At 47.8% G+C, this 13,424-nt stretch overlaps 5 protein-coding genes across 5 annotated transcripts; 3 read left to right on the forward strand and 2 right to left on the reverse strand.

The window, feature by feature from the left end:
* Positions 1–1,141: 1,141 nt before the first annotated feature.
* NCU08263 (hypothetical protein) lies at positions 1,142–2,390 on the forward strand (the record flags this gene model as incomplete). Its single annotated transcript, XM_952852.1, has 3 exons — positions 1,142–2,000; positions 2,059–2,245; positions 2,366–2,390. The coding sequence occupies 3 exons, from the start codon at positions 1,142–1,144 to the stop codon at positions 2,388–2,390; spliced, it is 1,071 nt and encodes a 356-aa protein (XP_957945.1).
* A 671-nt stretch (positions 2,391–3,061) lies between these two features.
* NCU08264 (hypothetical protein) lies at positions 3,062–4,717 on the forward strand (the record flags this gene model as incomplete). Its single annotated transcript, XM_952853.2, has 2 exons — positions 3,062–4,180; positions 4,253–4,717. 2 exons carry the CDS (start codon positions 3,062–3,064, stop codon positions 4,715–4,717), a joined length of 1,584 nt encoding a protein of 527 aa, XP_957946.2.
* A 1,147-nt stretch (positions 4,718–5,864) lies between these two features.
* NCU08265 (hypothetical protein) lies at positions 5,865–6,707 on the forward strand (the record flags this gene model as incomplete). Its single annotated transcript, XM_952854.1, has 1 exon — positions 5,865–6,707. The coding sequence occupies one exon, from the start codon at positions 5,865–5,867 to the stop codon at positions 6,705–6,707; it is 843 nt and encodes a 280-aa protein (XP_957947.1).
* An 807-nt stretch (positions 6,708–7,514) lies between these two features.
* NCU16705 (hypothetical protein) lies at positions 7,515–8,015 on the reverse strand (the record flags this gene model as incomplete). Its single annotated transcript, XM_011395767.1, has 2 exons — positions 7,515–7,928; positions 7,992–8,015. 2 exons carry the CDS (start codon positions 8,013–8,015, stop codon positions 7,515–7,517), a joined length of 438 nt encoding a protein of 145 aa, XP_011394069.1.
* Positions 8,016–8,856: 841 nt separating this feature from the next.
* NCU16706 (hypothetical protein) lies at positions 8,857–9,546 on the reverse strand (the record flags this gene model as incomplete). Its single annotated transcript, XM_011395768.1, has 1 exon — positions 8,857–9,546. One exon carries the CDS (start codon positions 9,544–9,546, stop codon positions 8,857–8,859), a length of 690 nt encoding a protein of 229 aa, XP_011394070.1.
* Between the last annotated feature and the right edge of the window lie 3,878 nt (positions 9,547–13,424).

Consider the following 13,424-nt stretch of genomic DNA (forward strand, 5'->3'; position numbering starts at 1 on the left):
AGGGAGATGGTTTTTTTTTCCATTACTCGTGTTCCTGGTGTAGGGGCTGATTCATCCGCGTTTCGAGGGCGATCTGGGTCTGAACAGGTTGCAAGTTTACGAGTTACGATGATGATGAGTCGAGAACCAACGGAAGTACAGTGGAGAGTGCAAAGCAATGAATTTGAGCACCGTGACATTAGTATCCTTCTGCAACCACGATCAAAAGGTTGAAATGAACAGACGGCATCAAGAGGGGAGGGTTGGCTTTGCTAAATGTGCCTAGACGTCATCTGTCAGGTGCTGTCATGTTGAAGGAAAGAGCATTGAGGCATGCAGTGGTGCCAACTGAACGAAGCATGCATGAGCAAATTTGGGTGAAACTGGACGCCATTGAGATTGGACGATATGCAGTGTACATGCACGATACTTATGTCAGGGGCAGGAGCAACAGAGCGAGTGCCGCTGCCTTTTGACAGAGGTCGGATCAGGGTTTCCAACATGATACCGCAGCGAATGTCACTGGTCCAGGGTTTCCGAAGTGGATCGCTGGAGGTGGGTCGCGGTGCTCCATCCGGGCCCGAGACAGTCCCGGACAGCCCGGAATAGAGGACGGAGTCCATCATCGGCCCTCAATACCTGCAGCATGTCAAGACAGTAGCGGTCAAGCAAGTGGAAGCAGAACAATATGTAGAGGTATGCAACCCGATACTATTGGCAACTGCGAAATCGAGAACGGCCGCGCTCACTTCTGCACGACCTACATAACTAGGTTGCTATTCGCATTCGTGACCTTGATTGGGCCGTGTTCGCCACTTCCCTTTTTTCTGCTTCTTTTCCTCTGTTTTCCTTTCCCCTCCTTTTCTCTTCTTCTTTTTTTTTGGGGGGGGGGGGGGGGGGGAGGCGGGTTTGGCTCTTCCACCTCGCTCCGCCCTGCCAACCGTTCTCATTTCAAGAAAACAATTGCGTTGTCTTCCGCTTTTTGTCACATCACGCTTTCCATCAATCCCCCAAAGGCTGGGACCGGCCATCAAATCAACCGCCCACCTTTCCATCCTTTGCTGACTTCGCCGAAACAACTCCCGTCCTTGCCCACTTCTCTACTCCTTTCACCTTTCTGAACACCCGGTAAATCGGATAACAAACACTTCTTGACGCAAATATGTCCTTCATCAACGAGGCCTTCATTGCCAACTTGGCTCGTGCTGTCCATCCACAGTCACCCAGTCCATTCTCCTTTGATGCCGGCAATGGCCTGGTTTTTGACCCGTTCCAAGTTGCCCAAAGAAAAGCCTCTGTCAACACCACGCCTCCCCTGAAAGCCTCTCCTCGGAGCACCTCTTCCTACCAGACATCAACCCTTCACACCTCTCCATATGGAACATCTGCTTGTCCCACACCGTCGACTGGTACAGCTTCTGTTGCCACATCTCCTTATACATCACCTTTCCAGGGAACATCTCCCCACCTCACCCCCCCTTACAGCAACACTCACCTAACCCAGACAAAGGGCCAGATGAAGCAGAGTGGTGCGGGCGGATTCCTCAACGGTAAAAGCCATGGCTTCAACTTTCATTTGGGTAATTTACCCTCGTATCCCGACCAGAGCATGAGCCGCCATCCTGGTTCAGGCCATGAGAATCCCGGCTGTACTCCTGGTAACGCCAAGAATCTAGATGGCCTTGGAGTCCATGATGACCATAGAAATAACAGAGAATTGCGCCGTCTTGCAGAATTTCAGAACTGGGTTTTGGGTCTGGACATTTCCACAATGCTACGCACCGCGGAACAGGCAGGGTTTCCACTTGACCTAGGCTTCAAGTCAAACTCGAGCAATCATGGCCGGATGAAGAGCACTGAAGGCCAAGGCATGAGCACCACCGCCTTGACCAGCACTCCTCGTGGGCATTCTGCTGAGAACAATACAGCCACCCTTCACAACTTCTTCGCCAAAAGTCTCCCTTTTCGTCCCGCCATTGCCTCCAAGAGGAAATGCGACGACAGAAGCGCCGACAAAGATGGTAATGTGGTCGAACGCAAGTCTCTGGTCTAGCAACCCGGAACTCAAAAAGGTTTTAGCCATCTGGAAAACAAGATCGGACGCGATTGCCGTGCCCTCATTAAGTGGCGCCACGCCTGTGGCCTTCACACCTGTACGAGCTGTTGGAATTCTGCCGTCTTCATCAAGCAGACTCTTTGCAGGCAGTGCCAAGACCAGGACGAGGATGGAAAGAGGAGGCGTGCTGCTGCCGCTGCTGGTGGGCAGGTAAGTCGGACATCTGGAAACCTCAATCTTGTTCAGATAATGAAGGGTCTTCAAGATCCTCCTATAGATACACCCAAAAGCCTCTTAGATACTGCAGAATACTCAACACTGTGCATTCAGGCACGTCGGTTTACTTGCTCACTAAGGAAAACCCGTGCACCTTCTTGTTGATATTCAGTGTCGATATTGGACGAACTCGGGAAATCGTAGGTTCTGGCGAGATTAGTATTCGATCTGACGTTGTCAAGTGCCAGCGGAAAGCGCGTCGCGCTGCGTTTGTCTCGCGCCACATTACGATCCCATCTCTTCTCGCCAGAGGCCCCATTTTTTCTGTTCTTTCCAGCTCCCTCGTGCCCTTACACAAAACTCGTGATTCTTACCAACCGCGAATTTTGCTGCTTTTAAAGGCAACGCATCGCTCTCAGCCTCTTGACAATCCCGCTATCTTCTAAATCGAACGCGGAGAACAGACGAACAAAGTCAGCAGCTGGAGGCTCCTTAAGCCGCGCAGGCTGTATATCACGTTCACCTTGCGCACTCTAGCTTGTCGACGAAAAAGGCTCGAGGCCAACTTTCGATAACAGTAGCTAGTACAGCGATAGTACACCCCCGCTGGGCGCCTCGTTCTTGCTTACGCCAAGCTGTTCTCGCCATCCTCCTTTCTGTGATCAGCAGGTAAGGAACGCGCATCGTCTAACTCATGATACAAGCTGGTCATCGCAAACTGACATGAAGATGATAGTCCGCCTCAAATTGCAAGTTTTTCACACAGCCCTGAGGTGTCTCCCCACATCTGGCCGGGCAGCAGCAACCAATATGGAGGCTTTTTCCGAAGACTGGGCCGACTTCACAGCCGATGACGAGCGCTTGTTACCAGTCACAGTTTCGTGGACTGCTTCGCACAACGACACTAGAAGCTCCGAATGGGGAAGTTGTAAAGATTGGGGATATGACGAAGGCAACGATCCCCTCTTCGACCTCGATAACGTCGGTCGTGATGCGGGCAGCGACCTGTTCAACGGGAGCTTCAGCGACCAAACCACCCACGCGCCGTCTCTCAGTCCGAGAAATCTTTTCCTAAATGACCAAGGAGGCAGCCTTCATATTCCCTCGGAGGTTCCCCTGAAAGACGACAGCTATTCTGGTCACGACGAGGTCGCTTCTCCGATTGACGATCTTCATGCGGGCCTGGACGATGATGATCTAGGTCGGTATCTGAGTGAGGGAGCTGTTCACCATGCGGATGCCGCGACTGGCACCTCAATGGGCAGCGGCAAAAACAAAGGTTCCAGCACATCTCTCGACGGGGTTGCCTTTTTCGATGACCTGGGTTCCATTTGCGGTGGCCACGATTTACCGAGTCAAAACACCGACAGCGCTCCCAACATCGACAACACTATCAATACGCACAACACCACCTCTACCAACACCAACAGCACCATTAACATCAGCAACACCATCAACACCGGAATCACCATCGACGATGACGAAATCCTTGTGCCCACCGATAACGGCAACTTCGGTGCCGATTACAACGAGCTGTCTATTGGCGGTGAGGAGATTGCTCAGCAACTCAAGCCAGACAACCTCGCTAGCGTTCCTTCCGATGGATACGATTATTTCGCCGACGAACAATTCTTTGATATGCCCTCTGGCTTCCAGCTTGCTTCCAACGGCCTGGAAGTGGGTTCAAGCCCAGAAGAGCCGGGTTCCAGTGTCCAGAACCCGCTGGAGATCGCTGACGACGAAGTCGAGGATGGCTTCCATGACGCGCACGTTCTCGGTACATCTGCACACAGAAGCAGTTCATCGACCACAGTCAAGATGCCCGAATCCCGGGCTTTCGACTTTCAAGACACGGAGGCACCAGTCTTCGTATCGTATGCCGAAGTCGAACTCATCATCCCCACCCCCCGGAAAGCCATCAGCCCTGTGGTGGCTTTGTGCAAGACGATCAAGGTGGTCGACCTGGACTTAACTGAAGTAGCTTGCCCGAATCCCGTCTAGCAGCCGGGAACCAGCAAGTGCTTTGCGTGCCTGGCAAACAAGACCAGTCAGGAGTTCAAGAAACTGGTCTCCTGGCGGCTGCAGCGGGGCCTTTACTCATGTACCGGCTGTTATGTCGGTGCTGGACCAGTCCCGAACGTCTTGGACGAGTGGTGTCGCGAGAAGCAAAGGGAGAGAAGGAGAAGGATTGCCGCCGAGGCAAATGGCGAGATTTATGTGCCTGGTGGCGGTGAAGAGGATGTTGACGCTGGACCTGGGACCGGAGCCTCGGAGGCCCAGTCCACCGCCTCTTTACACAAGAGAGGCGCTTCGGCTATGGCGGGCGGTAGTGATAGCACTGAAGGCACCACCAAGAAAGCCCGCCTAACAAAACAGGTGGCCAACAAAACTTCGGAGCCGATTCAGAGGCCTGGAAGCCCGAAGAGGAAGATGAGAGGATTGGGGCAGCCTCCGGCTGAGCTTTGAATGCTGTGGCGACTAAACAGGAATCTTCGTCACTACGATCGCGTGGAGTATTCTTTTCCAACCCAAATCCGAGATCATTCTAAGTAAGCAAGAGGCTTGGAGGCTGGAGAGGAAGTCGATGAACACAGGAAAGGGAAGACATATCAGGTCGTGCATCCGTTCGACTACTCCCTCGGAAGGTTTAGCAGAGAAGCCCACAGGCGAAGCGACATAAACAGACCGGGGACGATTAAGCACCTGTTGATTATGGTCGGAAGTTATGGAGATGGCTTGACCATTGAGGGTGGAAGTTGGAATGGGCCGCGGTGGTGGGCAGTAGACTGGGGCAGATGTGTTATATCCCCAGGACCCAGATATCGAAGATACCTCTAGGACTATTACATTTTCGTTTCCCACTCATCTGTTGGGTTTGAAAGGGCGCGTTCACCAAAAGTTGACAGAAATTATCCACCTATGATACAAGCCGGCTGATGTGCAAGACTGCCCCTGCCGACCTCTATATATGGAACAGGACGTTCCCCCGTACCCTTTGACACCTGATAACTACCTCTTCGCTACCTCTAACTAACTGCCTCGCCACAGAGTTATCTTACATGGTCCACCCAGCGCGCTTTGGATCAAAAACACCGTGCAAATGGCATTCACAGAGCGACTCGTGGTTTCCCCGTTTGGTACGGTTCTGTCTCATACCGTCCCTTTCTCCTCTGTAAAGGTCTGCTCTAGTCCTGAGTCCTGCCTTCTTCGTCCTGTCCACATTGCTCCCTTCACGCGCAGACTTCCAATATTTTCTCCAGCTCATATTCTTTCTATATTTACCCCATCCCGCTATCCAACTTGCGCTACCTTCGTTGATGGCCTACTTCCCGCTATAGTTTTTGCAATCAAGATTTGAGACTGTGAACAATACCTAGTAAGTCAAATCCTTCAAGCAGAAGACTCAAACATCGCTCATCAGCACGCAGAAATTCACTCTTATCACATCGCGTAAGGCGACTTCTGTGCGTAAGGCAAATACGACCCTTCCTACCGGCGGCGTAGAGGTACTTAAGTCGATCAAGTACAGCTGGTAATATGGAAGCCTTTATCACGCCGATTAGATTGCGAGCGAAAGCTGATGCGCATATGACAGCAACCTCACAGACCCAAGATGATTGCCGACGAGGGTCATCATAGCTTCTTTGAGGAGGCTTTCTTTGCCAACCGGTCCCGCGAGGAGCCTTTTGAGCTTCTCTACGGCGACGATGACGACAACACCACGTACCTGATAGACCATTTTGATCATGAAGGCGACTTGGGCGTGGATGAGGACGATGACGCCTCCATTCAGCGCAACTCCAGGTCGGAACCCATTGTTGACCCCATCCTTCCTCAAGGGGACGGGGTCGGAAGTGTAGCAGACTCCTCCTTCTTTTACCCGGAGGACGTCAGTGATGTCGCCCACCAAGTCGTCACTCGGCACCTGGTATATACGCCATCCAATTGCAATATCCCCAACGCTTCTCCCGAGTCTGGGGCTGATTCCCAGGACAACAACCTTGTTACCCGAGACGATGCTCTTTCATTCATTGACGGCACTAGCACAGAGCTGGACAATCCCCTTTCTGTTCATGTCCCGTCCACGAACATCAACAGCAATCACGCAGTGGACGCTGCTGCAGACTTACCCGAACCTGTTTTGGCCTCCTCTGCGCTCCATTCTCATGAGGTCAGGACATCGCAACCGTCACTCGAGGAGAGCCATCCCAGCAACGACATGACCTACAGTCCTGCTCCATTGAACCCTTCCACTGTTGCACTTCCCAGCATCGAAGTAGTCTGCCAAAAGCTCGCTTCACTCGATATCAAGAACAACTCCGACAGGCCCGTTGCAACTGAAAACAGCACAAAATCCGTCCCCGCCTGCTTTCGGTTGCCCATTCGTCCGTCAGGCCGCTGCAGTGTCATCAGGACCATCAACGGGTTCCGACTGCACTGCCCGTGCCCTGTCTAGCAGCCAGGCACGAGCAAGTGCTTCGGCCATCTGGGTAACAAGGTCAGTCAGAGGCTGATCAACCTGATCAAGCGGCGTCACCGGCGCGGCATCTGGTCCTGTACCGGTTGCTATTGGAAAGCGGTCCCAAGGAACACACTTTGTCGGAGGTGTGGCGACAAGGGAAGAGCGCAACGGGAAAGGCGTGCTCAGCTGGTTGCTGAGGTACAGGCTGCGGCGGCGCAAGCTCAGGGCGGTAGCGAGCAAGAAACTCAAGGGGATGAAGGACAATCTGCAGTCGAACCAGCTTAGTCCACGGTATCATCCTCCAACGGACCTGGGAATCAATGTTGACCGGTAAAGCTGTTAGATGGAAGGGCTGATCCCCTGGGGGTCTAGGAAGAGGAATCAGATATGGCGTAGGGTCTGTCAGACGACTTGTCACTCAACGGGTCGACATAGCCATCCATCTTAGGTAGATATACAGGGCGTAGGGGTACCGCCACACCTCCACAGTACGAGGAAACCGCATGTTCACGGGATTAGTGCGGGTTATTCCAGTGACTCCAGAAGGCGTGAAGTTCAGCCGATTTGGACCGAGTTCGCATTGCTTGCCTTGTGGGTGACGTTGGACTTCAAACAAAGAGATCCGCTTGGCATTGTCAACAGGAGGTACTCGAGGTTCTTGTCATATTGGACACAAAGCACATTCACAGAGGAATCATCATTGTATTCCATTCCACCTCCTTAATCTTTCCTTGTTACCTCTAGTATCAACCCAATCCACCACCCCAACCTCCCATCCCCAACCACTCCCCTTATCTACCTCTACATCATGTCCTCAAACTCCTCCAACCACGTCTTCTTCTGCGCCGCCGTCATCACCAAATCATCCTCCTCATGCTTCTCCAGCCCCTCCTCCGTGAACGCAGTCCACGCCTTATCCCAAATATCGAGTCTCCTCGGTGGCCCAGCCGCTTTCGGGTTATCCGAGTGGAACTCAACCAGCAAGTACGGACACCGCTTCAAGTCACTGGCGGGATACCAATATTCGTCCTTGCTCCAGCCCTTCCAGGAGACTTGGTAGTAGAGCTTCCCGTACATGAAGCGTGAAGCGACGACCTCGTTGAGCTCCCAGAGTTCCTCGCCGTCTTCGGTGGTCTTGTCCGGGGCGGCGTTGGGTTGGAAGGGCTTTGGTGAGGGTGGACGGGGGCGGGGAGGGTTTTTGGTGGCTTTGCGGCCCTTGTTATGTGGTAGACGGTCTATTAGCGTGTGCTACTCGCGGGGGGAATTGCAGCTTCGTACCTTGTTTCCTTTCTTTCGTGGCATGGATGTTCTAGGAAGGAGGCCAGGAGGAAGTCGGTCTTGGCCAAACAGTTTGCTAGGTACCCAAAGGGCTGCTTGTGCTTCCGCTTCCGTCGAGCAAACGCGGAAGGGTTGATTCTTCTGCTATACGCAAATTTTGCCTGGAAGGACGGAGCTGGCTTGATGGTACCTACCTTCCCCTATTGTGGGTTTGTGAGAAGAGGAAGGGGATGTGGTCAGTATAAATACCCGCGAGGGTGTTGGACACAAACCAGGACCTGCCGCTGGATTACTCACTGATATCGCTTGTTTGGGTCTGATTCACGTGGAGTTTGTCTGGGCGATGACACATGCAGCAGTCTTTACGGCAGTTTCTGAACAGCATCGACTCCGTGGATAGAACGTTGCCGTTGTCAACAGATTTCGCCGTTCGGATTTCGTCCTTGCTATCGACTATCTGATGATACCCAACAAAGACCCAAGCCCAGAAGCAGGAGCTGTGAGTGTAAATCCTTTCACAGTTGCCAAGTTCTCTGCGTCTTACTCCCCATTCGTTCCAGCCAGGACCTCCGTACCTTCCATTCCTTCCAGCTACCATCATGAGCATTGCCCTTCCTTCCTATTATCTCCTTGCAACGGGTTTTCCTTTCTCTCTTAGCCTCCCCTTGATCCTTTTCCTTGCCTCTACCGGAAGATCATCGTCCTTGTGCTTCTCTAGCTCCTCATCGTTGTCGAAAGCTCTCTTCCAGATATCCAGTCGCATTGGAAGACCTGGTTCCTTTGGATTCCTACGGTGAAAGGATAGTAGCCGGTCTGGGGATTCCCTGAAATTGTGTGCCGGGTACATTCCATAGTCGGGTTTACCCTAGCCCTTCCAGGACACCCGATGGTACAGCAGGCCGTCCGAAAGAATGGCGGAAGTCAGGATTCCGTGGACCTCCCATTTTGGTTCTTTTGCGACTTTGCACACCTTCACCACGGTTTTATCTTCACGGGCAGGCTTTTTTGCTTCCTGGGGACAAGAGGTACAGGCAGATTCGGAGGAGTCGGAAACAACTTCTGAGCTGGTTTCAGTTTGCGGCGTAGAGGCATCATGGACGCGTTCGGGAGGTTCTGCAACTGATGTACGTGGCTCATCCAGATCGCCGCTTGCTCTTAGGGAATCCTTGCAGCAATGTCCGCTTTGTTCATTGATCGGACTCAATGTTGGAACATCGCCAGGTGCACGTGAATCAACGGGAGTTGGCTCGAAAGGGCTGAGAGTGTCTGTCCTTGAGACAGCTGCTGAGAGCACGTCTGCGGTGCTAGCAACATCTTCCATCTCGGCATCATCGCTTGTTTGAGCGTCTTCGCCCATTTCTATGTCTTCAACGCTCTCTTGTTCCTGGCCGGCAAGGCTGTTTACTCCAAATTCGAGATGGACATCTTTATCCCTGGCTGGAATGAGACTGCCTCCAACTGGAGTGGCAGGAGCAGTCGCATGCTCAGTGATGGTGGGAAGGGAGAAGGAAGGAGTGGTGGGGGGTTCGAATGACGAGCTACCAAGGGAAGACATGGTTGTCCCTGGTGATGGAGTACTCCTACTTCAAAGTCCACCAGTCGTCAATTCCTTCCCCTTCCGAGCACAAAACAAACACACCGATATCATAGGTACCTTTGGCGGTGGCCGCTAATGTCACCCTCGTAAGCGTCAAAGTTAAAGAAGTCCATCCAATATTCTTCGATAGCTTCGGCCTCGTAGGAGGTTGAAGGATGACCGTAGCCAGCGATCGAGCCGGCTTCCGAGGTAGTTGTATACCTACGTTTGGTTATCGGGACTCATACTCGGCGGCCCACGATTGGGATTCAGCTGCTGTTTCCTACGCAGTCCCAGGGATGGTGGATATATGACGCTTACCAGGGTTGAATCTGGAAAGAAGGGTCCTATTGGAGGCGGAGGGGCGAAGAAGTCCCAGAATTTATATAGATCTCGAGAGCGAGATTACTTCCAAATTTCTAGCATTCCATTTACACTTCACTCTCCCTTTACCCAGGATGATAAGCCGTGAGAGTGGCCAAGCTGAGTGAGTGTCTGAATAGGATGATCCCACAGCTTATGTGAATGGGAAATTACACGAAGTGGAAGTTCCATCTAAGTGTCTTGTACGAACGAATATGTGGAACTTTGTTTGCCTTGTGATGATGCCGTCTGATGGAACGGGTGTTCAACCTTGGGATTTTGTCCGTTGACGCTCTTTTCTCTCTTCGTCTTTTTCTGCATTCCACTAGTCATCTTGAACAGCGGATTGTTCGTACCTACCGAGGATAAAGCTCGTAGACTTCAAGTCTGGTGTGCATCAACGCATGGCGACAACGGTTACGAGGTTGTCAAAAATTGTACCTCTACGCTACATTGGATACAAAGTCTCCATACCGCCATGTAGCTCGAAAACAGCCCATCAGTTTAAAAAGGTATCCTAATCGGGACCTACCGATGGATGTAGGTAGAGGCACCCTGATCTTTAGAGGTACCGAACAGGACTGGAAGTTGCTAGTGGAATGACCGGGCATTGCATGGAAATCCAAGTCACACTTGGAACCATCATTTTCACCCTCTCCATCGACTTGAACACTTCGATCCGTCTCTGCGCGGCGCTCTGTCTCATTTATGTTGCCAACGTGGAGAATCCCCTCGGTGTGGAAACTCAAAACCATCCGTCGTGTTGTTCGTTTCCTCTCAGGAAACACAATCTGTCAGATATCAAGCCATGAACTGCGAAATGTTTGCTCGATGTACATTCGGTCAGAGATGTCTTATGACAAATCCTACCTGTAGATAAAATATAAATACCCTACCTAGAGGTAGTACCTGTTAAGATGATGCCTAGAGTTCAACATGTGTTCCGTATATAGAGGTAGATTCAATCAAGATCTTGATCTCAACCGTAGCGGGAAAATGTGCAAGGGGATAAGCCTTCCTAGTCTTACTAAGCCTATAAAGCTTTATATATATAACAAGCAATGTTGAAGCAACAAGCCATATTAATTCTATAAACCTTATTAGTCTAAGGGAGGCTCCTAATTAATCAATTAGATCGAATTCAAATATATACTATAGAGGTCGCTAAAAGTATTAAATATAGCGCATAGCTTTAGCAAATATTTTATAGTATATATAGACATTTCACAATAACTGCTGAAGTTAGTCGCTAAATACACGAGAATATATAAATCCAGCGATCAATTACAACAATTACTACAAGAGGCCCGTACACACTACAACACAATTGCTAAGGCCATACGCTATATTCAACACTTCCAACGACCGTCAATTAAGGGGGATATAAACATCGCGAAATACATTAACACCACAATACTATACTATACTACATTATATCATATTACATTACTATACCTTATATTACTATACCTTACAATATCACCCTATATAATAACAAAGAGATACAATTTAGATAATCCGTTCTTTTTATTTTTATTTTTATTTTTTATCTTTTCTTAAAGTTTAATCGTATAACCCGTATAATACATAGGAACATATAGCTCAATAATATTAATAATATTAAAGGAGAGAATTTGAAGACTAGCTAATAACCTTATACAACCAGCCTCTTATACCCTTATTACTATAATAAAGCTATATACCTATATATCAATACGCTACTAACAATTCTCTCCATTATAGTAATAATAGTATATATCGCTTATATTACGGTTATTACTACTAGTAGTAACTAATATAGTAATGGGTAAGCTACTTAGTAAGAATCTTAGAAGGACTAGAATCTTTATTAGTTAACGAATCGTCGGTATTATAAATATTACGCTCATAGTATTAGTCTCTAAATTCAAAAAGTCCGCTACGTCTATAACGACGACCTCTACGTACCGAACTAATACTACTACTAGCGTTGCTAGGGGTAGGCGTACTTATATTAGGGATAAACGTAGAATTACAATAGGTTTAAAACTATATAAATATACAATCCGGAGTAGTAATTGTAGTATCGGGGGTAATAATTTATGTAGCGTGCGATATTAAATAAATCGATATTATAAAAGGAATTTAAAGCGACGCTAAACGGACTTATAATACTATTATTACAGTTGTAAATAAGGGCTTCTTACGAAGAGTTTGCTTTAGTACTATATTAGGTATATTAGTAAATATTAATACTATAATTTCTAATAGAGGTAGTAGTAATTTAATAGGATTCTTATAGGGACTAGGTCGATAGGTAAGTAGTAATTAAAAGACCGGCATTAAAGAACTAAAGGGTAGCGCTAATAATAGAGAAGACTCTTTAGCCCTTATAACTTCCTTTTATTTATAACGGACAACCTCCTCTTACTATTTTTTAATAGTAGTAATTTAATAGTTAGCCTCTTCCTATTTAAAATAATTAATCTCTTTTTACTATTTCTTAATAGTAGTAGTTTAATAATTAACCTCTTTCTATTCCTACTATTTCTTAATTACAACCTAACGGTCGGCCTCCTTCTATATAACCTCCTCTTACTATTTTTTAAAACGATTAGCCTCTTCCTCTTTTTACTATTTTTTAAAGGTAGTAACTTTCTTAAAACAATTAACCTCTTCCTAATCCTACTACTTCTTAATTGTAGTCTAATAATTAGTTTCCTCCTTCTTAAAATAAATAGCCTCCTCCCGCTTAAAATAATTAATTTCCTTCCGTATAGCTTCTTCTTCTTCCTACTTTTTAAAATAATTAATTTCTTCCTACTTCTTTAAGCAGTCAACCTCTTACTACTTCTTATAAACTTCCTACTACTATTTTTTAAATATATCCTACTACTTCTTAATAAGAGTTTAATAATCAGCTTCCTTCTATATATCCTCTTACTTTTACTACTTAACGAAATTAATTTTCTCTTTATTAGTACGTATAATATTATCCTCTAATTATTTCTAGCGGACGGCCCTCTAATAATCTTCATATTCCCTTTCTTTATAAGTAACTTCAATATATCGATTAACCTCGTTTATATTAATATCTATAGGGTCGGAATTATTAGCGCCTATATTAATAACAACTTTAGGAATAATAAGGTAGGCTTCGTCTAACTTCTTTAATACTACTACATTACTAAAATCTATAGCCTCTATATCTAAATCCTTAATACTAAAGGCCTTAACTTAATCTAGGTCGCCAACCTCCTAAAGCGCTACATCTACTATATTCTATAAATCCTTAAGAGCTATATACTAAATAATCGAATTCAATTCAAATTATAGCTTTTTAAAATTATAGGACACTTCGAATTCGGACTAATCCTTAAAGAGTTTTATACTAATATTACGCAGCAATTAGTCCCTAAGATTAATTTCGAAGGACGCTATATACTCCTTATAATTATCTTTCAATAACTAAATAGGAATAAATAGGCGAAATTAACCGGCCATCTATCGTATAT

This window comes from Neurospora crassa, linkage group III (assembly GCF_000182925.2).
Source record: "Neurospora crassa OR74A linkage group III, whole genome shotgun sequence".
NCBI classification, from domain to species: Eukaryota; Fungi; Ascomycota; class Sordariomycetes; order Sordariales; family Sordariaceae; genus Neurospora; species Neurospora crassa.